Source organism: Vanacampus margaritifer, chromosome 2 (assembly GCF_051991255.1).
Source record: "Vanacampus margaritifer isolate UIUO_Vmar chromosome 2, RoL_Vmar_1.0, whole genome shotgun sequence".
Classification (NCBI taxonomy): Eukaryota; Metazoa; Chordata; class Actinopteri; order Syngnathiformes; family Syngnathidae; genus Vanacampus; species Vanacampus margaritifer.
In genome coordinates, this window is record NC_135433.1 from 10,886,769 (window position 1) to 10,913,657 (window position 26,889).

The 26,889-nt window shown below is 38.6% G+C and overlaps 2 protein-coding genes and 1 long non-coding RNA gene across 4 annotated transcripts; all 3 read right to left on the bottom strand.

The window, feature by feature from the left end:
- Positions 1-433: 433 nt before the first annotated feature.
- LOC144044558 (uncharacterized) lies at positions 434-1,709 on the bottom strand. Its single transcript, XR_013291295.1, has 3 exons — positions 1,167-1,709; positions 853-1,061; positions 434-648 (listed from the first exon to the last, which is right to left on the bottom strand). It is a non-coding gene; the product is annotated as an uncharacterized LOC144044558 (long non-coding RNA).
- A 278-nt stretch (positions 1,710-1,987) lies between these two features.
- On the bottom strand, positions 1,988-7,042 carry atf7ip2 (activating transcription factor 7 interacting protein 2). 2 transcript variants are annotated; one of them, XM_077559853.1, is made up of 12 exons: positions 6,980-7,042; positions 6,521-6,590; positions 6,275-6,406; positions 5,286-5,351; positions 5,165-5,211; positions 5,044-5,075; positions 4,915-4,967; positions 4,494-4,539; positions 4,109-4,179; positions 3,914-3,991; positions 3,327-3,514; positions 1,988-2,464 (listed from the first exon to the last, which is right to left on the bottom strand). In XM_077559853.1, the coding sequence occupies exons 2-12, from the start codon at positions 6,587-6,589 to the stop codon at positions 2,254-2,256; spliced, it is 993 nt and encodes a 330-aa protein (XP_077415979.1). In that variant the 5' UTR covers position 6,590; positions 6,980-7,042; the 3' UTR covers positions 1,988-2,253. The 2 variants fall into 2 exon arrangements, with proteins under 2 accessions (XP_077415979.1, XP_077415978.1); XM_077559852.1 differs by having other exon boundaries at positions 6,923-7,039.
- A 2,918-nt stretch (positions 7,043-9,960) lies between these two features.
- emp2 (epithelial membrane protein 2) lies at positions 9,961-26,589 on the bottom strand. Its single transcript, XM_077559616.1, has 5 exons — positions 26,392-26,589; positions 13,987-14,181; positions 13,559-13,667; positions 13,337-13,477; positions 9,961-11,428 (listed from the first exon to the last, which is right to left on the bottom strand). The coding sequence occupies exons 2-5, from the start codon at positions 14,062-14,064 to the stop codon at positions 11,259-11,261; spliced, it is 498 nt and encodes a 165-aa protein (XP_077415742.1). The 5' UTR covers positions 14,065-14,181; positions 26,392-26,589; the 3' UTR covers positions 9,961-11,258.
- Between the last annotated feature and the right edge of the window lie 300 nt (positions 26,590-26,889).

Below are 26,889 nucleotides of genomic sequence, written 5' to 3' on the forward strand. Positions count from 1 at the left end.
TTCTAGTGATTGGTTATCCTAATGAGTTTAGCAAGTCCAATCACTAATTAGTAGTGATGGTAAACTGAAGCATCATGAAGCAATGAGGCCTTCCATCCAACTGGTTCGCTCCTGGGCCGAAGCATCATGAGGCTTCATTTGTTCTATTGCGCCTTCATGTGGAAAATAAATGTCATGACAGACTGAGTGATTAAAATGATACCATGGATTTGATGTGGTCAAAAGGGCAGGGAGTTGTGATGTGAATGAATGTGCGTGTGGTACTTGAAAGAATGATTGCTTTATTTTAGACATTGACATATAAACAAGGAACAAGACACACCTTTCATTAATTTTTATTGAGGAAAGCTAGCATTTCCAAAGTTTTTGGCTTTAAACGGTTTCTTTTTTTAGATAGGATTTCTCCTGCTTTTGAAAATAGTCTTTCGCAAGGGACGGATGAGGCCGGGGTACAGATAAAGGTTATTGCTAGTTTGTAGCGGTTTGGGTAAACATGTTTGTGCAGCTCCCAGTAGTCCAGGGGGTTTGACATTCTGCTTATGTTGGGTTCCCCCAGGTAAGTGTGGACCTCCACAGTCGCATCTGCGGTCTCACTCTGGGTCCTCCTCTTCATGACTGTGTGGTCCAATCGCCGCCACAGTTTGTCACCTAAGACACAACAAACAGACTAGCCAACAGGCAGTTCTGGCTGCCCATCGTAGAGATGGGAGCAAAAGAATGCCTTATCCCACAATAATGCACTGCCGCTCATTTCCTATTGCTTAATTAACACCATTAGAATGTATTGAATATTTTTTATTTTCCTGGAGAAGAAGAAAAAGGGGGGGGGGGGGGAAATGTATCGAATATTACCTTGCTCCACAGGCTGAGAAGCTTCTGATGTGTCCGGTTGTGTTGATGAAGATGATGGGTTGGAGGAGGAGGAGGAGGAGGAAGATGCCCTGTGCCGGATCACTGTCGCACATTCAGCTGTGAGCCTCCTCTCAGCCTCTTGTGCTTTATTGGGGCTAAAGAGTGTTCTCTTGGTACCCAAATTCTTTAGAACAAAGTTTACACTTCACCTTTTGAAATATCAGCAAGTATAAGAAAGACATTAAAACGAGGGATACACTGTGTTGTCACAATAATTTACAATATATATTCACACTGGTTATTATAATTTGTACCTTTTTAGGAGAGATCTGCTCAAAATGATCCCAGACAGGGGATGTTCTCTTCTTTTTCGTTGTGGACTGGACGGTGCGTCCATTGCAAAACGAATCCGATTGAATTGAGGTTTGAAGATGCGAGTTGTGCCAGTGTGTCAGTGTCACCTGTGAGCTCATTGTCGTCTCGGTGCGCCATTTTATTTCGAATCACACACGAAACTATGTGTTGGCGATGACGTAGGAAGCCCGTCTGGTGAGGCTTCGGACGTAGCAACGCGCGTTCCGAGGCTTCGGGCGTGGCCACAAGCGTAATCGACACATGCCTCGATGCGCGCTTTGCAGATTTTTTTTCCGGTTTACTCGGCACACACGCATCGGCGCCTCGGCACAGTAGGGCACATCACTACTAATTAGGAACGTTCACTTCATTAATCGTTCACTAAATATTACCTTCGTTGATAGATAGAGAAGCGGAGCCTCTCCTTGGCCATGTGAATCTTTAGTTCTTTCACGATGACGAGCGGGTGGTTAAAACCAGCCGTTACCGAGTTGGTTCTTGAAAAAAAAAACTATAATGTACATGAGTCATATTACAGCTGTAGAAGAGTGCTTAAAACTTGGCGAAGCAATTACACCCCTCACTGGCTTGTATAGCCGTTGTGCTGTCACGTGTTTCTAAGCGAACGACGCAATTAGTATTTTTTAGAGTGACGTCACGTAATTGCGAGTCACCTGTCAAAAGATGCCCTTTATTACGTCACTTATACGCTCAATGAAGTTGTTAAAATGACACCACACATGACATCAAAAGACATGATTTCACAACAGAAAGGCACACAAACAATAAATGGAATTTATTAATTAGAAAAGCAAAAAAACAAAAAAAAAACAGCAACAATATAAAACAAAATTAACATTCACAACCAATGTTGAGCATAAAAAAAATAAAATAAACATTCTGCCTCAGGACCAGGATAGCCTTCTCTGCGTCCAACAGTTAACAAATGCATACCTTGCCTTTGGTAAATACTATGCAAAATAAATAGTGCACTAAAAAGAACACAATATATGTAAGTCAGATGCTCCTCTGGTTCTGGTTCTGGGGCTATTCAGGTAGGACTGCGGCTACAACGTCACTATAGGGTCCATAACGGCCATAAATGTCTTTGCCTACCACAGCGACACACAGCTTGTGTCCTGGTTTGTACTTAGAGATGGCTATCCACATGGGAAGAGATTTAGCAACCACACTGCCCAACAGTCTCCACTCTGGGAAATCTCCGCTCCCCTTGACCTTTTCCATGGTTTGGAAGACACTAGCGTGTGAAGAGAAAAAGAAATAGACAACGTCAAAGCAAGTAAGGAAAACCACGTTATTCACTACAGTATATCCAAAACACAAATACACCAATCCCAAGACCCATTGAAACAGAGTTTGGTTTCCTACACATGTATGCAGCATACGTCCCTAACAAAGTAATTTAACGGGAAATAATTTATTTAAAAATTTCAACAGATCAGGTGGAATATGACAATGTGACAACTAGGTTATAATGTGTAGAAAAATTTGTCTGAAAACATAGTCCACAGATTTTTTCAAAATAAATGGTCTACTTTTGAAATAAAATGGTAAACACGAGTACAGTATTGCAAGTGGACGATTTAGGACCATTTCAACCTAATAAAATGGCAAAGTTGATACACATTGCAAACACATGAAAATAAATTAACAAGAATCTGCATAAAAGTGTTGGCTTAAGAATTTGAATGTGACTTTTTAAACAGAAAAGAGAAAAACGAGTTATTAATAAACAAGGCAGAAATTCTACCTCGGAATTAAGTTTGGGAACTATTTCAGTATTAAAGGTATATGGCACCATAAATGATTAAAATAAGTGCTCTATAGAAACAAATATTAAAACACGAGTTGATTAATGAATCATGAAATCAATTGCTTATCCCCAAATACAATTTGAATTTTGGAATAATTTATTAAACTTGTATGATCCAAAAATCTACTTTTTGCTTTCATTTACACTCTCCGACTTGACTGGCACTCAAAATCCGAATCCTAATTTCAAAAATGAACTTTGAAATCTCATTCCTCTGTTAATTCGAGGTGACAGAATAAATGAAGTTGAGCCATTACACACTTGCCACGCAGCGCTTTTCTTATACCTGTAGTTCTCCATTGGTGGTAAAGAGATCTCATTTTCCTCTCCTTTCCACATCACAGAGAGGCTTCCGGTCTGCTCGATGAGAGCCAGGTGGACGCTCACTTTTGGGGGGATGCTGTCGGACACAGCCTCCATGGTCAAGTCGGACGGGAAAGGGTTTATCGGTAGAGGAGGATAACCAGGCTCATTCTATGGGGAAGGGAAAGCGGAGGAAAATGAGTCATAAATGCGACTGATTATTTAGGCTGGATGGTCCAAGGCCTACCATTCAGTTTTTTGCTCTCAAGCATTCACATCTGCTTATACAACACAAACACATTAAACATGGCAACTGTAAATCTGATGGTGGCGATGTGGACTAGCCTATACGTTACCCTCAGCCCAATGCAACAAAACTATATGTAATGTATCATTTTTGTGTTGTCGCTGCACAGTGTTGACACTCGTGGAGTAACTGATGCGCAATTTGAGCATCTACAGGTTGTTTCATGTGTTCAGTCAGTGTAAAGACGTGTAATGTGAAATTAAAACAAAATTGGGCACTTGGACCAGCAGTGTAAATCTAGCCTGAGTATGTTATTATATTACCTGCTGTGGTGTTGTGTGCTGAGGGTCGTTGCTATGGCATAGAGAGACGGATTCCTCGTTCTGATGCGGACTCTGTGGCTTCACACAGAAGAATTACATATGAAAGCAAGAAAATGTCAGTATTTTGCTTGAGCATCATGTCATTAGTCGTAATACGCATGTTGTGTTTTGATTTGAGCATGGGAAGCATCTTACCTCACTCACAGGAGTAGGAGGAGATCGAAGCTTACATATTTCTTCTAAGTTGCTCATTATAGCTGATAGGCCTAGGCGATATATCATTTAAAAAAATATATTTTAGTTTGAGTTGTTTGTGTGATTCAAAGTGGTGAGACAATTACGTACCGTCTTCAAACACCACTTGAGGATTTATACTCGATATTTGTTGCAATTTAGTCATCTTTTATATACAATATATTTACCTTCTCTATTGCAAACAGTTTTATTTTATTTTTTAAATTTTTCTTTTTAAGCCATAACGTCCAGCCCTACTAACTGGATTAAACACAGGAATGAGTCCGACAAAAAGGGTAAAGAATACAGTCACATGCATACATTCACTCAGCCATAGTAACCATACCTTGTTTTTTGTTATTTAACTCCTTTAGAGTATTTTTTATGGTAACCTAAAAAGGAGGAAATGTTTTTATCACACTTTTCACAGAGATCCCAAAAGGCAACATATCAATTTACACTCCAATTAAGAGATACAGATTAGAGTACAGTGAGTGAACACTCACGGAGTTGTGGCTTTTTGTGACTTTTTTTTTTTAAACAATCCTCTGCTACTAGCTTTAAAAAACAAATTCATCTATTCGCTGTTTGTGTGCTCAGGCCCAGACAATAAAACTATCATGTTAAATATATATGAGCTTTATTTAGAAAAAAAAATCACCCTTTAATCCCTATCATTTTACACAACATGTAAAAAAAATTCTGTCCCTCAGTGTCACTTCTTGAGGAAAAAAAACAAAGTGCAAGAAAAGAAAACTCGGACTCACCAAGACATCGTTCTCATTTTCTTGTCTGTTCTTTGTTCTGCTCATGTTTATTTCTGTAGATAAATACACAGGTGAAATAAATAGCTATCTACAAATTTACAACTACTTGTATTAGTACTGGGCTCTTACTCTGTGGCACGGTTTCATCATCACAATCTATTCTGTTGAGAAAGACATGACATTGTAACGCAATGCACACGATTTCACCATTAATGCAGACTGATACTGAATTGCAAGTCCTTCTACTTACATAATGACTTCATCATCAATAACAACAGATGGCAGCAAACTCTGCAACTATAGAGATACATGTATTTGTTATATACACAAACATATTTAAGTGGACAAACCTGCATGCACATCATTCAAACCTTTTTGTTTGACTTCACAGCGGTGAGTACTTTTTCTGCTCTCTTTGAAATTTTCTCAATACGTGTCTAAAAAACAGAATTAACATAAAGATAAAAAGTTTCATCTGTCTTCATTTTCAAAGTCGGAAGACACAACTTTTGCCACAAGCAGACCTATTTATCAGATACTGATTTGGTATCGATAATATCAATATTTGGATCGATCCGCCCACCACTACTCGTTATTATTTTCTGGCGTCGGCTCAGGCCCATAGCAGCTGTTTGTGTGTCTCAAATAAAGGTGAGATCCCCAACCAACATCTGCTGCTAATATTTTGGAGAGATGTTACAATACGTTGGCCTTGGAAGTTTTCAGTGCTGGCCCGTTTGGACTACCATTGGTGAACTTCAACTGGCCCGGCCGGCATAGTCACGTAATGGACCCCGGGGGCCATGGGCCTCTGTTAATGTCGACCTCTATTGACTAGTATGACATACATGAGTGAGGACCCAGTCATTTTCTTGGGTTGGGAGGGGCTGCTGCTTGGAGAGCAGGAGTGAGCAGGAATGCTCAGGAATGCTCAGAAATGCGTGAAAGAAGGAAAAAAAACATGAGAAATTAGCATTTTTAGATGACTTAAATAAAAAAGTTGACTTTCCATGATATGGCTCCTTTAAGATTGCTCTGTATTCTTTCTTCAAGGTCAGTGGACAGATATGTCTACTCTACACCCGGTGAAGAACTTTTTTTGTATTGGTGCCAATATACAATGTTTACAAATAAACTGTATAAACTGGTGTCTACAAATGTTGTCTACATGTCCTGGTCATTATTTTAACATTTTAGTGGATGTTTGTTGAAAGCTTGAATTTGGGGCAAAAACCGTGTGTTTGGCACCATCTTAAGGTTACACACTGGGATGAACACATTTTGGCTGTTTGTCCTCTCATTACACTAAAATATACACACTACGTCACTTGTGGCGCATGACGTAGTACGGTATACCAACCTCAAGTTTTTGGACGGACCCTTCATAATCCAAGTCATGTTGAAGCTGTTGAATAGTTTCAGCTAAAACCTGCAATTTGGTATTATTCTTTTTCACTGCTTTTTGGACTTCCTCTTCAACCAGAATCCGAAGCTGTACACAAAAGCAGACACACTTAGTACATTTAATATACTTTCACAGTATCAGGCAAAATTTTATAAACACTTCCACAAGCTATTAAATGAGGAACCGTGAACGAACACTTACTTCAGGTTGGGAGAATTTTATCTTTTTTTCACAGCTCTCAGAAACCGACGGTTCACACAACCGCTTCATTCTTCAAATTAAATAGAATAAAAAAATATACATAGGGGTTAGCTTTGAATTTAACATTAAATGTCGTCAAACGACGTTTGCACTTCCAGAGAATTAGCCCTACATTAATTGCGTATTTCACTATTTTACTACTGTTGGTTGCTGCAGCTTTGTTTCACACAAGTAATGTGTTCATACCAATACTGATCAGCATGACATCCCATCGTTATACTAAAAAATTGTATGTGATTTACAACTTTATAAAGTGAGATGGACAACCCTAACTTTACCAATCTGACAGCGCACGCTTCAAACTAATATTCAGATATATACAGGTTTACTCTGTACACTTACGTATTTCCTCTCAAAATCATACGCAAAAAATAGTTATATATACTGTATCTGGAAAACCTCTTTGAACTCAGTTGTTTCGCTCCATCGGTGTTACTTGTTTATTCATCCGGGTGTCAACACTTCCGGTTCGTGTTACCTTTCTTTGTCTTATTCTTTACCATTTCCTCTTTACTGCCACCCTCTGGCCTGGATTCAGGACTCAATGTATGTATGTCTGTCTGTATGTATGTCTGTCTGTATGTATGTATGTATGTTTGTATGTGTCTGTCTGTCTGTCTGTCTGCCTGCACAATGACACCGCAAAGAGACATTTGTCACAAATGAAGCAAAACATTTTTTTTTATTGTTTAAAACAATTACTGAGGTTCACATCAAACGAGTGTGTGCAGCGGTTGTACAGTATGAAGTGACGTACTGTCCCGAGGTGTATTTCACTGCCAGTCCACTTGAAGTCGCTAGACGCTAGAGGACAAAGTTTAGTAAGTCTAACAAGAGGGTTGGGGTATGGACTGAAAAAAATCTAGGCTGCAACATAACGTTCACCGTTTATATTTTCTATTTTGAAATATGAAAGGCTTTTTCCACAGTTTAGAGTATTTATTTCCCAACATAAAATACATTTGTGTGCATATTGTGTCTTTGTTATTAGGCCTAAATGAAACTGAAACAGACTATTAAAAGTTATACGTCAAACATTAAAAAAACAACAAAAAAAAAAAACAATATAATCATTAGTACATTTTAACTAGCCATTTTATAGGACTTCATTACTACTTAAAGCAAAAATGTACAGTAGTCAATATAGTAATATTTTTACGCCTAAATGTATTCAAAGACACCACTGTACATAACCAACCACAAATAAATATGTTTCAACTTATTTTTGCAAGTTCTCTTGAATATCTGCAAATATATTGCCTATCCAAATGCGTTTCCAGTCAAATGTTGTTAAACTATTCAATTTACATATTTATTTCATTCCTTCTGATTTCAGTATGCTGAATATTAAAGGGATTTACTGAAAGACAGGAACATCCATTTGAATTGGATGCTAATTAATTAAGACAGACTTCAAATCATATGACTAATAACACGCAAAATGTTGTTTAGATCATTTTTCAAGTAAGATCGAGTTTGAAGAGCAAAATCATAATATTATTTTGCCTGAATCAAGAAAGAAAATTATTCGGTTTAAAGTTTGCCCAAAAGAACCCAGTGCATCCTACAGTTTCACTCTATAGGTTTGGCACATTTTTTGAAACCGTGATAACATTTTCAAAATACCATGGACAAATCCCAAAACGACCTTACAATTGGTCTCAACTGAATGGCATTACTCATTGCCTTCATCAAATTGCCAATGTCTTATTACATGTCTCAATTGCCTCAGTGGATCTGTGCAAATGGTTGTATACATTTAGCCTACAGTTAGCACAATGTGCCCACATTTGGCATATTTTCCAAATGGATAGACCTTGATGATCGAACTGGATTAGTTGTTTTGCAATCTAATGGCTGTCCTCTCCAAAACGTGCCAGCAGGATTTCAGTGTGTAAATCATAATAGGCATAACTGTTCAATTGTCAAAATTAGTCAAGCATATCACAGGGGATCAGTGAACAGTAGAGGATGGTTGAGACATTGACGCCGTTTTTTTTCCTCGCAGCATTGCAAGGGAAAATATCGGCTGCGACGTGAATGAAAACCTTTGGCCAAACAAAGAGCAGCGTATGGATGCCCAAGAGGGGGAAGGTGACGATAGTGACTGCGCAGTAAATTCTGTAGAGTAAATTTGACTCTATTTTGAGTGGAACCAAATAGACTCCATTTAGAGTAATATTTACACTTGGAAGAGAGTAAAATAAAGAATTGAAAAAAAAAACCATTCAGTCACTGAAGAGTTGAGGAACCTTCAGGTTGGGAAACCACCTAAGCTATGCCAATTCTACTGTGTGCTTAGCTCTAAGATGTTTTTGGTCTCGGAGTTGTGTAGATTCCAGCTGACAAGAGCGATATACTTACTACAGTAACACACAGCAGGAGCTCTGTTGTTCAAGGCGTCAATCGGCTGTCTCCCAAGCAAAAGGTCTTCAGTTCGTTCCTCAACCCTTGAGTGACTTTTTTCCCACTTCTTTATTTTACACTACTCCAAGTGTAAATATTACTCTAAAACGGAGTCTATTTGGTCCCACTCTAAATAGAGTCAATTTTACTCGACAGAATTTACTGTATAGTGAAAATGTTACAGTAGTTGGTTCTTCATTTACGCTGTGCGCTAGGTATGATTTTAGTTATTAGTTTTTAATGAATATACAGATTTCGGCTTACACTTTCTTTTGTTGCACTCTATTGTGTAAGTAACTTTGTGTCAATAAAAAGTGTTGCAATTTCTTTGACTGTGAGTGGAGTATGTCAAACCGCAAACTTTGAAAACTGCTCTTGTAAAATCCTTTTTTCCCCCTCAGTTTTAAATATAATTGTATTTTGTTAGCTGTTGTGAGAAAACATCTACTGATTTTGACTGACGGTGCTCACAGAATGCCAAAGGGACGATGCATTTTGGGGGCATTGACTACTTGCATGACATAGAAATTTGATTTTGACACATAGGTAAGCTGTTTTGGGAGAGATATGAGCTTTTGCAGATGATCCATGGTGTTGTGCAAAATCATCCAAGTCACGAGAAAAGTGAATGCAGATGAGCCAAAGCAATTGAGACGTATCTTTGCAGTTGCGACAGTACCAGCTCTTTGTTTGGGAAAGGAACTTGGAGTGAAGCATGTGTGAGCAGTTTTGGGATAGATATGTGCTTTTGCTAATGAACTGATCAGTCTGTTTGGCCAAATGAGCTTGCAGTTTTGAAAATGTCATCTGAAATGTGTCAAACCTATGGAGAAAAACTGTAATTGAACTGTTGAATATGGCACAATACTGCATGCACATTGTAAACCCTCTTCCGCCCACAACCCACCGCCTCAAAAAAAGAAAATGAAAAAAAGTTTCAGGTCTATGTTAAAAACCACACCAACACCAATAAATAGTGAGTTAAAAAGTTAGTGCTATTTTATGAGCAAATTAGCCAGACATAATCTCCGATGTGAAGCATAAGACAATGACAAACATGTCAGAATGGCAACAGAATAAAATTACCCATTTCATCCTCACTTGTGATCTTAACATGTGTTACACTTGATTTAATAAATAGCCTTTGTCCTGGTTTTTGTTGGAAAAAAGAACAAAATGGCATAATAACATGGCAAAATAGCAGAACAATCCTATTTCAAGTTTATGTTGTCTTTTAAATCCTACACGTCACAGCACTTCATTGGTTTGAGTGTTTCACCATGTCAGCACCAACAGATGCAAAAGCGTAACAGACAAAATAAAATCCTACAACTTACAGTATATCACTACACTTCTTACAAGCAAAGCTTACTGTAATATTTTCTACTTTTTTTTTATGTTATTGACGACATTAGTACTTCAGTCAGCAATAGTTTTCACGATACATACACAGCAAATATGTACAAATGTTTTTTTGTTAATAGCTTCTCAAAAACAAATGTGGACCCAGCAAGAAAATCTCCCATGTTTTTTTTTTTTTTAATTTTTTTTTTTTACTTAACCCACATATATTTCACACATGGTCTTGCTCATGTTGGTGAAAAACATGACAATGAGCCTTAAAAGAAGCAAAAGCGATAGCATGGATGTGGGGAGTCACCTGTAAATGAAAAGGTGAATGAAGGCAAGTACTTTCTTGTTTTAAAAAAAAATGGATGGCCTTCAGCAACAAACAAAAGGTTTTGTGGATTTTACAACTTGGATGACCAGTTCATGCACAAATTAAATGCTGTTCTCACTAAATGCACGAAGAAGCATTGGTCACCGTGAAAATTTACATGGAGATGCTCACCTAGATTTCATGCAAATCAACTTTTGGTGGGGCGATAAGGAAATCATGTGATACTTGTCCAACTTGAAATGCAAATTGAACTAACATGACTCTGCCTCCCTGCCATTAGATCACGCTTTAAAATGTACGCCGAATGTTGTTCAGTTACTGCAAATTCATCAGACAATCCAGCGGGATTTCCTCAGATGACAAATAGGCTATTTGTCAGTAATCTATGGGTACTGACATCTAAAATGCATCGGCTGCATTTGGTGAGAACATGACACAATTGTTCTCCATAAAAAAAAAAAAGTGATATGCTTGATCTGTGTGTGTGTGTTAATTGTTTTGTTTAGAAAAATAGCGCCATGTTAAAATGCCTGGCATTTGCTGTACATCCAAGGATTTTGATTTATATACTGCACGCTCATAAGTTGACATCTACTTGCGTTTTCTAAGCACCAGATACATGAGACCACTAATTAGAGTCATTGGGAAGCTGACCCAGGCCAAAATATAGGAGGATCCGTACGAGCCGCCATGGAGACTGCTGTGGTGGAAGGACTTGTTCTGAGCCGTGTAAATGGACGCCGCCATCATCACGCACACAGCTGAAGGGGAAAGAGAATTGGTAAAAGAGTGGAAATGAGATCAGAGTCATCTTTTCAATATCATACAGCAGTTTTAGCCATGATGTATTAGCAAGATTTTCAATATGAAGTACAAACGCAATTCCCAAAAAGTTGGGACGCTATACAAATTGTGAATAAAAACTGAATGCAATTATGTGGAAGTGGCAAATTTAAATATTTTATTCAGAATAGAACAGGTCAAAAGTTTAAACTGAGAAAATGTATCATTTTAAGGGATAACTATGTTGATTTTAAATTCCATGGTGTCAACAAATCTAAAAAAAAGTTGGGGCAAGGCCATTTTCACCACTGTGAGGCATCCCCTCTTCTTCTTACAACAGTCTGCAAACGTCTGGGGATCGAGAAGACAAGTTTCGAAATCGGAATGCCGTCCCATTCTTGTCTAAGACGCGTCTCTCGAACTGTTCGACTGTCTTGGGCTTTCTTTTATGCACATTTCACTTTATGATGCGCCAAATGTGCTCTAGAAGTGAAAGAAGTGGACTGCAGGCTGGCCATTTCAATACCCGGCGGGATCCTTTTCCTACGCAGCCATGATGTTGTAATTGGTGCTGCATGTGGTCTGGCATTATCGTGCTGAGAAATGCAAGATCTTCTCTGAAAGTGATGATGCCTGGATGGGAGCATTGACGATGCCTTTCCAGATGTGGAAGCTGCCCATGCCACACACACTCATGCCACCCTATACCATCACAGATGCAGGCTTATAAACCGAGTGCTGATAAGAGCTTGGGTTGTCCTTGTCCTCTTTAGTCAGTATGATATAGCGCCCCACAAGGTTTTCTGGAAGTATTGCTGAGCCCTTTCTGTGATTTCCCTTCCTGTTTGCTGTGCAGTGCCGTTTAAGGGCCCGAAGATCATGGGCATCCAGTATGCTTTTTCGGCCTTGACCCTTACACACAGAGATTGTTCCAGATTTTCTGAATCTTTGGATGATGTTATGCACTGTAGATGATGATTAGTTCAACCTTTTTGCAATTTTTCGCTGGTAAAGACCTTTCTGATATTTCTCCACCATCTTTCTGCGCAACATTGGAGGAATTGGTCATTCTTTACCCATCTTGGCTTCTGAGAGCCACTGCCACTCCGAGAAGCTCTTTTATACTCCAATCAAGTTGCCAATGGACCTCATTAGTGGTAACTGGTCTTCCAGCTGTTTTTTTTTTATAAGTGCAATTGACTTATTCTCTTATTGCTACCTGTCCCAACTTTTTTGAGATTTGTTGGCACCATGACATTTACAATCAATATATTTTCCCCTTAAAATGATACATTTTCTCAGTTTAAACTTTTGACCTGTCATCTATGTTCTATTCTGAACAAAATATTAAAATTTGGCACCTCCAAATAATTACATTCCGTTTTTATTCACAATTTCTATAGTGTCCCAACTTTTTGGGAATTGGGTTTGTATAATAAACACCGTGTTTGTGCTCAAAAGTATTATTTGGTTGCAGTCCTGTGGTATCATGGCACCAAGGAACCATGTTGAAATGAATTGAGGAGCTTCATTTAGACCAAAGTTATAGCATCTACTACTGCAATAATCAACCTTATGGGTGGTAAATTTATCACAAGTTTTTGCTCTTCATGACAGGTCTTCATACTGAATGTACATTCGAAATTGTATTAATGTCACACATGACGTCATTATAACATAAATAACTGCTTGTGGGGAGATTGTAACCAAGCTTGACCGTGAATAGAAAATATAAGAAACCTCTGACTAATAAGACCTGACAAGACCATCAGAATTATAATGGCATATTCACAGATGAAGCTCTATTATGTATTGAATATAAAATATGTGGGACAGCTAATAGAACTCCATCCTTTAAACTTGGTTACATTTTTTTTTTCACTCACAGGCTAACAGCTGAATAATAGCAGTGAAGATGAATCTCTCTCCCTGCTTGACCCTGAAGAGCTGAAGAATGAAGACGAAGAAGCTGATACAGCATAAAATGGTGGCCAGAATCATGGTGGCCTGGACCGTCTGCAGGTAGGCTGAGGGGCAAAAGGAACCAATAGCCGTTAGAAAATTTGACATCGCATACACACGCACCTGCAGACTTGACACTTTCCTACCTGCATCGGGCGTGTGGCTCTTGGCGATAGGGAAGCAAGTGCTATTGCAAGAATACCACAGGTCAGAGTAAATCACGTCTCGTCCAGGTGCTGATACCAACCACCATGCCTGGAACACAGCAGTAGTGACACACTCTAAACGTCCTTTCCTGCAATCATTTTTTTGTGTGTGTTTTTGAAACATTTAGCAAGTTGTTGCAAGCGGAGTGGAGTCAGTTCCCTCTCAGCGACGTTGTCAACATGGAAGTGGATACTTATCTGTGTCCATTTTTTCCCGACTACTGGCTGGCAAAGTCTAGTCAGCTGACAAAGTTGCAATAAAAATATTCATAGTTTGTCATATTAAACTACTATATCTTACAAATCACACGTGCTCTTTATACCTGATGAAAATGGCACTAAAATGTCTACACTATCATCTTACTCACGTTGTGTATGGTTGCAACAAAGAGGAGAATGGCTGCAGCCAAATGGAAAAGGATGATGAGGACTAAGATGATCAACATGGCTGCCCCCTCTGTTTGGCTAACACGTCTTCTAGTGGTTGATAGATGGAGATAGATGGCAAGATGCTTCCGTTTCCCTCTGTCAGGCTGGATCTCACATAAAAGGAGTCAGTCGCTCTGAAACAACAAATACATACACAACACACCAACAAGTTTAATGTCTCGATTGCCCAGCATGATATGAATAATGATATGGGCAGATGATTTAAATATTTACTTAGGGATATGCTTTGACTTAATAGTTCTGCCTGAAACTTGCTTCTTGCTTCCAGCTTTACGGGAACAGTTTGGCAAAGGCCCTTTTCAGTTCCAGCAGATAGATGCACATCGTTAACGCTAAAAATAATTGAATAAAAAGAAATTTGCGTAACTCAATATTTAGTGTGGCAATTGAAGATCTCTTTGAGGGAACAAATGTACAGTGCAAGTGTTGAAACTGCTCTATCTGTGAGCAATTATCCAAAGACAGCTTTCTATAGAATGTTAAGAATCACAGGGTTAACCCAGTGAAATACGTGCAGCCTCAAAGTCTCCCCTCAAATTATAAAAAATATAATTTACTGTCAAATTGTGTCAAAGAGGGCGACTTTATACGCAGGCATTGGTTCTTTTATCGTAACATTGCAATGTTTAAAAACAGTAGCGTACTACTACTAACTAATAAATGGTTTGGATAGATTATTGAATAATGATGTCTTGGAGTAACTGTGGCAACTGGAGTAGAAGCCCAAGAGCAATTTTTTTCTTAACTGTTGAGGATTAAGATCGTTTAGTAAGATGTCCACTTTAGATGCTAATGTATGCATCATGAAGCGAAGGGACAAGTACAGTAAATATAGGAGCCAAATATGTTAATGAGTTGATGTGCTTGCTTGATTGTGTTACCCATGTTGTCCGCTAAAGAGGTGCTGTCACCAAAAGTATATCAGCAGGAGAAAACAGGGAGCAGACAAGTGTTGGCCCGGAAGGGCATGCGGGTTTTTGACCGCTCTGGTGGATTTCTTGTGTACCGTATGCTTGCGCCTATGTTTTATGGATTTTGTACCCTTTTCTTTTTGATGTCAAGAAGTCAATACTTGTCAATAAAGTAGAAAGTTGTATTTTTAATTAGTCTTTGGACTCTTTGATGACACGGAGAAGCAACAGGTAAACATTAGCCGCCTAGCGCGTCGGATCAAGCTTTACCGAGGCAACACTTTATTAGCTCAGCATTGGCTGGCTATCAAAGTAAATGTGAACATTTTGTAACATAGGTTTATGAAGATAATTGCTACATTCTTTGCTACGTTGTGTTCTGCTCTGTCACAGCCTGTCCTATGAAGCTATTCATGCCTAATTTGTCATTTAGAGGATCTATTCACAGCTAATTCATTTTTGGAAGTTAGTGAACAAAGCATTCTTGTGGTTTTCCAAAACAGTTTTAAAACTCTGCATATCACAAAATGAATTTTTCAAAGGCTTTTAATGACATAATTTAATGACATTCTGGTGACTGCTTTTAGATTCAACTGCTGCAGTCGACACTGTGAAGCATGAAATCCCGGATTGGGAATTGAGCAGTGGGGCAAAGCAAGTGGTGCAGACCGTATTTTTGTCAGACAGGACCTCTGTGTCAGCCTCTACGACTTTGCTTCCTCCTAAGATCTTCTCATGTGAAGGTTCCCACAGGGCTCCGTTATAGGTCCCCCTTTTTTTTCATTTTGTTACTTCCACTTAATTCCTTAATCAGAAAATATGGAATTTCATTCCCCTTTTATGTAGAGAGCACCAAAAAGTATGTGCCTCAAAAATAGTAGTGGATATTATCTTGCTGCATTGATCAAATGTCTTGTTGAAGCAGACCTGGCTGACTCTTAACTTTTGAAGTTGCAAATTAATGCCAACAAGGGAAACGTGATGGTTTTTGGTGGCCCCACTAAAATGCCACAGGAGCTCAAGATTCTTTGCCAATCTGAAAGTCAGATCAGGCGAGTTGAACTTTTATCACTTGGGACAGATGGCCAAAGTCATGCCAGTTGCTCATGTACAATAGTCCATGCCTTTGTCACCAGTCACCACGCACCCACACTGAACTAATGTAATTAAACCATTAATCGCTTGCAAATGGCACAAATAGCCAATGCACGTCTTTTAACTCATTCACTGCCATTGACGGTGTCATGTTTGGGTTCTGTTTTCCTTGTGTGTCTCCCATGGTCTTGTCTAAGTGTAATCCTGCCTTTCCTCATTTGAACCAATCAGTGCCCTCAGCCACTTGTGTCTTGCCCCAGGTGTGTCTTGTTGTGTCTTTAGCGTCTGTTTATTTAGTCTCCTGTCTCCCCCCTGTCTGTTGGTTCATTGTCTTTTCCCCATGTCATGCTGCTCGTTTTTGCCTTGTTGTTGTTCCCCCCCATGTTTTGGTTCATGTTTTGGTTCAAGTTTTGATTTATCTTGTAATTTGGAAGATCACCTTTTGTTTGCATAGTCATTAAATCCCTCTTTTTGATTGAACCTCGGCCTCCTCGCTCTGTCTTCCCTTGTGGGTCCTCAAGCTCCCCCATCCTGACAGACGGTTATAGACGTCATAAATTCATTTGAACTATTTCTATTAGTCCTACTTTTTGTTAACAAGAGTATGAAAACCTATAATTTTTTTTTGTACATTTAGAACAGAATTTGTGATTAATCGTGAGTTAACCAGTGAAGTCAGGCGATTAATTACAATTAAATTTCTGACGTCCCTAATTTTTTATATTCTTTTCTTTAGAAAAATATAAATAAAATAATTGTATTTATTTATTTATTATAATCTTTTTTTTTTTTTTTTAAAGAAAAGATTATTAAAAATTAGGCGCATCAGGCGATTACAATTTGTAATCATAATTAATCGCATGACTTCACTAGTTAACTCACGATTAATCACAAATTTTATATCTGTTCTAATACAATAAAAACAATTCTGGGTTTTCTTAACAAAAGTGGGAAAAACTAATAGAAATAGATCAAATGAATTTTTGACGTCTATAGCCGTCAATGGCAATGAATGAGTCAACTTGGCACATTTAAATTTGAGCATATTTCCCCATTTTTGGTAACAGTGCACTCTGCCAGCACACTTCAGGATGCATTATAAAATGATTTAATATGCTTTTTAATTGTTAAATGCTCTCGCCCGACCCTATATCTTTAAGTTTCTTCAACCTTAAGCGCCCATTTGCTCTTGCTGGTCAGTTTGATCAGCTGCTCCTGACAGCATAAAACCAAGCTGAAGCTCATAGTGGAGTTCGGCTTTGCTCTTGCCGCTCCAAAACACATCTCTTCTTCCTGACGTTTGACGTCACACAGTAAGATGTCGACATATCTGTCACTATTACTTACATTCCTTTTGATTTTATTGCTCCTTTTATGACCGACATTTGTCTTTTAATGGTATTTATTGACCAACCTCGTGTTTTTTGTGAACCTCTTTGTTTTTTATGTCATTTATTTGTTGCTTTGTACAGCACTTTGGAGCACTGCGCTTGCTTTTAAAGTGCTTAACAAATCAAATAGGATTGGATTGGAATCAACACAACATAATACTTTGATATGTGCACACTTGATTTAGATTTTGGTAACTGCCACCCAACGCGAACATTAAAAGGAGCTGAGTTGGCAGTATACACAGTTGTACCACACACACGAACCAGACAGCAAAAGAATTAGCCCTCTCCGCCAAAATGGAATCGTAGTAAAAACAGACTCCTCCCGCCGACAGGAAGCAGGCCACAATTTCTGTGAGCACATGTGGTTGTGGGGGTGCCGCCAGGAGATGGACTAGCCCTGTTTGAGGTGGCGAGGACAGGAAAATAGAGGCTACATCTTGAAACGGTGGCGTGCTGTGGCTTTCAATCATGTGACACCAGGTTGAGGGTTTAGATAGGAATGTAAACACCAACTGCTTTTTGGTAAATGTTCGTCATCACTGAGCTCTGAGAAGTAAACAGGATAGCACAGTAAACTCAGACCAAAAAAAATTGAATAAATTCGCACCGATTCATGAAGGTGCAATTAGGATATGCACATCATAGACAAGCCATATTTTCCCACTTTAAGGCAGCTAACCACAATATTAAACTCAATTGTTATAATTATATCGCTGTTAACCACAAACTCAATAATAAATCTCAAGATAATAAATACCTCTGAGCAAACTGACTAGACAGATCTCCAATAGAATGTATTGCATCACAACACTTTCATTTGAATACTATGCTGCCGAAATACTCTTTTTTTAGAGCCGCGGGATAACTCCCAGATGTGCACACATGCACATTCGCACAAATGTAATCACGTCTGCTGATAACGTGTTAGCAAAAAGGAGGACGTAAATATAATTGGGTAACAGTGGAATGAAAATATTGTATACTCGTATGCAGCAGCACACAGAAACACACGTCGAAACTTGAATTATATCAAACTGCAATTTAGGAACATTTGCAGACACTGTTTGAATAGTCAAATTTTAAGGCTGACATGAAAGGCATGTAAACTGTGCATGTAAATTCTAGTATGAATACACACCCTCTTTGCTTGACAGTATTTGTCAAAACTACTGCCAGCAAGTCAATATGGTACTGACTTTGTGACTTCCCACAACAAACATACAATGGCTTTATAAATTTAGCTCATTCACACATTATGGCAAATTTGAACTGCAGTCTGCTAATTTTACCATGTGGTAGGCTGGAAAATAAAATGTTTTTTTCTTTTATCCGCTTGGGTAATTTTTTGCACATATTTTATGTCAACACGTGCAAAATACAAACCACGCGTACAAAGCATTAATGCTTGGGGGTTAAATTCAAAATCATATATCATATAATCATATATATTATGAATGTTTAGTTTTGCACTGAATTTAGTATTGTAATGATTTTATGTTTTGGACCTTTTTTAAAGCTTTTTTGTACCGATTTTATCATTGTCCTCGATTTATTTTATTTTTTTTACTTTTTGTGAAGCGTCTTTAAGTACCTTGAAAAATGCTGTACAAAATAAATGTCTTATTATTATTATTATTATTATTATTATTATTATTATTATTATTATTATTATTATTATTATTATTATTATTATTATATTGTATGTTTTAACCACGGCAACTTGTTATACTACACCTTATCTACAAGGATAACGAAAATACCCAAGGGGATACGTGTGATATTGGTGACTCTGAGTGTGAGTGTCCGGGCGTGGGCTGTGGCTGACAGCAGCATCTGAGTGAAAGTAACCATTGTACTTTTTTCTTTTACTCTTTTCCCTCTGTTTATTATATACACAGTAGAAAAGTGCATTGACAACTGTGGGTCTCTTAGGGATGGTTGGATCGAGAGGATTCAGTTTTAAGTATCGATCCCCAAGCTAAATTATCAATGTTTGCAATTAATTGGTTATATTTTCTTTATCTCTATTTTTTTAAAAGTATTTTTCTTCATGCAAACTACTTTTTCCCTCCGCCTTCTGCACGCACATACTGGCATCTGCTCCCGCCCACTCTTAGGTCCCAAATCCATGCCAAGCACGCTTTTCCTCCGCCCTCACCAGCATAAACAAAACAAACATTTGGAAGCATGGTGACGGCATCGTCGGAGCGAAAGAGGAGTTTAGTTTGGACCTATCACTAAACAGCAACTAACAAATATTGTGGCAATACAACAAACCTCACTAAACATTTAAGAACCATTCATCCGTAAGTAGCATTATTAGAGAAGTCAGAATTGGTATGAGCAGAGTGGCAGCTGACGTGGTTTTGTTTGCAGTATTTGGTAAAAAAAAATAAATAAAATGAAATAAAAAAATTAAAAAAGAAAAGAAAAAAAACACTTTTGGTATCGATATCGGCTCGATATCGCGTTATTTAGTCCAAGTATTACTTGGTATCGGCTCAAATCCAAAATCACGGGTATTGTCTATCCCTAATGTAAGTATATTTAAAAAACGATAAAAAAAAATATATCGCTGTAAACCGCAGATTTCCACGATATATTGGTGATTCTCGTTAAATACATTAGACACAAAAATCTGCAATTGCAGAATAACACTGTAATTTATATACTTACCTCCTGCACCAGTACTCACCTCAGGCACTAGCCAGCAGCTGCACACACACACGCACACGTAATGATGTCCACATGCCACATACATTAGCCTGGCTGCCGGTTAGGAATGCATTACATTGTTATCACAAATCTCATGATGTATGTGTCATAGTAGATGTGTGATCACAAAGCAGCAGCTGTTCTGCGTCAATCAACAGGCAAATAAAAGGCTTCAATATCTAATTTATTTCTACCACTTGTCACTCAGATCATCACAGTAATAGATTACATTTACAGCAATTGTGGATGTATTACAAAAAGCCAGATTTGATTTATCGCTACGTCTAACTTCTCTTGTTGCACAGTCAGCAACACATACAAGTGAGGAACCATAGCACCTTCTTCCATTGTGTGCTTATTGCAGCTACTTCGACTGACATACACAGACAAAGAGACACAAAATACAACCATTCCTCCTTTCCACTCACCCTTATAATAGGAAGCTAGGGGACTCTGTACAAGTGTGTGTGTGCGCACGTGTGCGCGTACGTGCGTGTTGTGTGACTGCTGGAAAATGCTGACATTTAATGTCCTTTTCTTTCATAAAACACAAAGCCACAGACTTAACTGGGCCTCTGGATCTCACTCCCCCGACTCTCTCACTGTTCCGCTCTCCCAACTCCTCTTTCTTTGCTGGCTTTGGGGAAAATGGCTGAAAAGTGATGAACAGAGAAGAGGAAGTGGACATGAAATCTTCCAGTGGGGCCCTCTGACTCCAAATTAAGTTGTGTTGCTGAAAAATGTAACATTCCTTGCACTAAAACTTCCCTCTCAGCCATTTACCAGGACAACTACAAGTAGACATTCCTTCTAGAGTGCTTTATTTCACTAATGTATTGTCCATAAATAATATTTGGACTGCTCCAGTTTAAATTAAGTTTTTAGTAAGGATTATCATCCCAAGTAATGTGTGCAATATAAATCTAGTATTAAACTGAACTTTTCCTTCTGTTCCAAGCATACATCTATGGACCTTGCACTGTACACTGGGGTTCATTCACAAAGTATCAGAATGATTCAATTATCTTTTCTCTGAAATGTGTATGCATTCAAGTGTGTGTGGGCGGGTCAGTTTAGGTGGTTTGTGTGTGTTGATACACAGCAACCATAAAGCGCAAGGTCTATTTTTAGTGAAAACACAAAAGGCACATCTTCCCTGCCATTGAGTAAATACAAAGCTTTGTTTGGGGAACCGCAAACAAATGCACAACTCTTCAGATACACAACTTTCTGCTACTTTTCATTGTACAGTCGTAAATGTACTACAGTTTTATAGGCCGGGGGCAGACACAAGCTCACACTACTGAGGCAGGACAAATAGAAACGCATGAAGAAAAATGTCAATCTTTGTAGCAACTTTTCAGCTAGGGACAGTTGTCATTTGAAAATTCTGCGACAAATGAAGCCACAGCTTTTGCTACTATGACAAGATCAAGATTGCTGTATGATAATTATTTGAGTTGGCATTGTTGTTTGAGTCCGATTGTGACAATGTTGGTTTGGTTTCCAGTATTTACTGTACATTATTGTGTAGTTTGAGAGTTTGAGTTGTTGTACAGTATAATTGTGGGAAAACTCTTATCAAGACATACTGTACAATGGAAATTGATTATCCCTGGAATTAAAAAAGCCTTATGACATTTAAATAATTGTATTGCTCACATGACACTGGTTTGAATTTGTGAAACATTTGAGGCATATATTTTCCCAGAAGAATGTAGTTTAACTCCCAATTTTGTGACTTTTGGGGCATGGCTTCAGACATTCTACTCTATTATACTGCATTGGTGCCAAGACCAACAAGCAATCAGCACAGAAACAAAAATAATGGTAGCAATAGTCAAGTCGTCTGTGTGAGGATGTGACTAATCCATCAAAGCCCAAGCACGATTTCTTGTTGGAAAAACAAAATACAGTACTGCAAATATGTATAATTAAATATCCAAGACTGAGTTACGTGGTAAAGATTGTATGGCTACGCACAGGTTGTATGTACAGTATTCTCAGTGATGGTGCCTCCAGCTGGGCAACAGGAAATTTGACGAAATCTGTACCTTGGCAAAGAAGCAAGCCATTCAGTCAATAAAAGATCAAATGAAATGATCTCTAAATTGTGAAAAGATTATCACCACTTTTGTTATTACGAAAGCTGGATCTTATACAGTGGCCATGTAAAAGGCTTCCCTAGCTGGCTCATCATATTCATGGTCACATGCAGGCTGACAAAATACAAGCTGTGATGAATGTATGTTAACAGTAGGCGTGTCGAGCATGTGTGTGTGTAGTACACACTAATTAGGACCTCCTAAACTGGACCAATGCCCGCATAAACACACACACAAATGTACACCGCTATTTTTCCTGCAGGGTTGAACGACTTCCCCCTGACATTGGAATTCTTTCGTGTTGGACACTGACATGCTTTTAGTATGTGTTTGAGTCAACGCACATGTTTTTCATAGACATTCCTAAAGTGACAGCCATGAATAATGACCTCCACATGGTAGAAAGAGTTTTGGGGACCAAAAAGAAGAAGAAAAAACTCTACATGTCTGTTTAGCATCCATGAGATCCTCACTTCGCTGTATTTTCTTGATCAATTTCATCAGTCAGCACCTTTCAAAAACCTCGCGCTAACCTCCAATCAACTATTACACACCTCTCTGCTCGTGCTGAGTTCATGATGACAGAATAGATTGGAAAAACTAACACTGGCTTACCAGCAACCCGGAGGCAGTCAATTCTGCAGTGGTCAAGAGCTCATGTTACATAACACTAAACTCTGAAATAGCTTCAAATCAGATATACTAATTGTCCAATCCACACAGTTTAGTAGCAATTCATTCATTTTCTGTAAAGGACAATGAAGTACAGTTATTCCCAATGGCGACCTATTTTACGGGCTCAAGCCTTTTTTCCCCTATATATATATATATATATAGTTTTTTTACTAAAAATATCAAAAATCTTAAATATATAGTATACAGAAAGCGAAATGAACTAAATATTCAGGCACATAACCTCATTATTCATGTAAATATAATCATAAATCTGTTGGTTTCCCTTTACTTCCAAGTGTAAGGTTGTCCACGCTTCTCGTGTGTCATTATCCAATCCATTCCACTTAATCATGTCGAAAACGTCCTTATTTGTAATGACCCAGTCCATGTTTTCTCTGCGTCGTCGTAGACTGCAACCATGCTTGCAGTTGAACGTGCCTCTGTCAGCCAAGTAGTGTTCCTAGCATGCCAACTACAAGCAGCATTGAGTAAAATAACGTGACGGATGGACTGTATTTAATTACTTATATGATCAGAAATGAATTGATTTCCTTCACTTCAATAGTACTGTAGATAGCGAGAGCCCTTGTCATGTTTTGTTATCCAATTCTAATCCATTCCACTTGAACTTCCTTATTACTGATAATCCAGTCCATGTTTGCTCCTAACCTGCCGGTATTAGCGGCCATTGTCTTATCGCGGCCGAGAAAGGGAGTCATGATGGTTATAAGGAAGGAAGTTTCTGAAGAAGAAAGTAAGTCATCATCACTGTCTGCTGCTAGTAACAATTAGTTAGCGGTGGCCACGGCCTAGCTAACAGCAGAAAGTCCCAAGCTATATTGTCTAATAATATTAATAATAATTACTCTACAATGCATGTGAAGTTTCTGGCTGATAGACAGATGAAGCCTTAACCCTAACCCAGCCCTCGACGACCGAGTTTGCCCAGCCCTGTCCTTGGGGCTAAGCCATCCCCCCCCCCCCTTACCATGAAGCCTAGTGACGCCCCTGGTTATTCCCTTTCCTAAATAAAATAATTAATACATTTATATATATATGTATTAACATTTATATATATATATATATATATATATATATATATATATATATATATATATATATATATATATATACAGTGAGGAAAATAAGTATTTCACCCCCTGGTGATTTTGTGAGTTTGACCCTTTACAAAGAAAGGAACGGTCTATAATTTTCATGGTAGGTTCATCTTAACAGTGAGAGACAGAATATTAAAAAAAATCCCAGGAAATCACATTATATTAATTTTAAACATTTATTTGTCTTTTATTGAGGAAAATAAGTATTTCACCCCCTAGCAAAACATGACTCAGTACTTGGTGGAGAAACCCTTGTTGGCAAGCACAGCGGTCAGACGTTTCTTGTAGTTGGTCACCAAGTTTGCGCAGATCCCAGGAGGGATTGTGGCCCACTCCTCTTTGCAGATCCTCTCCAAATCCTGAAGATTTCGAGGCTGTTGCTTGGCAACTTGAAGCTTCAGCTCCCTCCACAAGTTCTCTATAGGATTAAGGTCTGGAGACTGACTAGGCCACTCCATAACCTTAATGTGCTTCTTCTTGAGCCACTCCTTTGTTGCCTTTGCTGTATGTTTTGGGTCATTGTCATGCTGAAACACCCATCCACGACCCATTTTCAATATCCTGACTGAGGGAAGGAGGTTCTCACCCAAGATTTCCCGGTACATGGCCCCATTCATCCTCCCCTCGATCCGGTGAAGTCGTCCTGTACCCTTAGCAGAGAAACAGCCCCAAAACATAATGTTTCCACCACCATGCTTGACGGTGGGGATGGTGTTCTTGGGGTCAAAGTCAGCTTTTTTCGCCCTCCAAACACGGCGAGTCGAGTTGATGCCAAAGAGCTCGATTTTAGTCTCATCTGACCACAGCACTTTCTCCCAAGCCTCCTCTGAATCATCCAGGTGCTCATTGGCAAACTTCAGACGGGCCTGTACATGTGCCTTCTTGAGCAGGGGGACCTTGCGGGCACTACAGGATTTCAATCCATTACGGCGTAGTGTGTTACCAATGGTCATCTTGGTGACTGTGGTCCCAGCTGCCTTGATATCATCAACAAGCTCCTGCCGTGTAGTTCTGGGTTGTTTCCTCACCTTTTTCATGATCCGGTTCACTCCACGAGGTGAGATCTTGCGTGGAGCACCAGACCGAGGGAGATTGATGGTCAATTGGTGTGTCTTCCATTTTCTAACTATCGCACCAACAGTTGACTCCTTTTCACCCAGCTGCTTGCTAATGGTCTTGTAGCCCATTCCAGCCTTGTGCAGGTCTACAATCTTGTCCCTGGGTCTGTGGGAGCCAGAATTCTTGCTGGTTGGTAGGGGGTGAAATACTTATTTTCCTCAATAAAAGACAAATAAATGTTTAAAATTAATATAATGTGATTTCCTGGGATTTTTTTTAATATTCTGTCTCTCACTGTTAAGATGAACCTACCATGAAAATTATAGACCGTTCCTTTCTTTGTAAAGGGTCAAACTCACAAAATCACCAGGGGGTGAAATACTTATTTTCCTCACTGTATATATATATATATATATATATATGTATATATATATATATATATATATATATATATATATTGCATAAATATAATAAATCAGCAATGTGAGTATTTCTCCATTTAGAAATACTATTGTTCCGAAAAATAAAAACCCATAGGCCTACTGATGTTTTAGGATTTTCAATTCAAACAATTGGCCCAAGGTTCATCTCAAAACTTAAAAGAAAAATGAACTTCCACTTCATAAAATTGCAACGATGGAGGGCACCGTCTCGTCAAAACTAAATCCCTTATGTGTGCATGGGAAATTTAAATCACATCATAATCTTTCGTTTTATATCCAGTCTCATCAAAACTCACCACAAGATAACAATTGAGACTAATTTCACCGAAACAAGTTCATTTTCTTTTCCCAGTTAAAACTGGGATCCAACATGTCACGTGCATTAACGTAGAGTTACCATATGGAAGATGAAAAAGGGAGCTGGAATGTTAACAAAACAAGAAAAACGGTTAAAAAGAATGCAGACTTTAAACTCCACACGAACCCGCAGCACATGTAATTTTGCTTTCTAATAAATAACTTGCATCTTGTCTTAAATATTCATTCTAACCCAAGAAGAACACGAACGCACCATTGTCTAACTTTGGGAGTTGAGGGTGAGATATTTGTGCGCAATACGCACGTTTGGGGAAAGAAAAAAAAAAGAAAATGTACGCTACAATCGTTAAATGTAAAATTGGCGCACATTGGAATTAATTTGGAGGTGCAACAATTAAACTTTGTGAGAAGAATAAAGTGTATCAACGTGACAGTTAACAGTAAATCATTTAATCCAAACTTTTGTATATGCAAACACACATTTACTCACCGAGTTTGAAGAACGTCGAATAAAACACGATAAGCGCAGTTCCGGGTGGGACAGTGTTTGTAGGAAATAAATGTTAAAGTAAGCAAATGTTACAAGAACAAGTCCCCAGGTGCGACTCAGCTACAGCGACACAGTCAACTAACTCACTCGATTCCCCCCAAAAAAGTAGGAGATGCACACTTGCTCTGTGGCCGCGCTGCTATCGTGGGAAGGCTCTGGGTGTGGCTTTGGAGCCGTGCGTGTGCGTGTGTGTGCGTGTACGTGATACGAGAAGTGTGGTGACACGGGATAGAAATTAGAAAATCCTTATGGCTAACTGATGTGGCGTTTGACAGTTTGATGTGGTAACATAGAGAGAATTCAAAACGACAGACTGCTCATAAAAAGACAAAAACAATTTGGCTACTGAAAAAAGAGGATGTTTAAAAGGCTTAAAGTGAGAGGAAATGAGCCGTGATCATAATTCATAGAATTACGAATTTTTGGAATAGTTAAAAA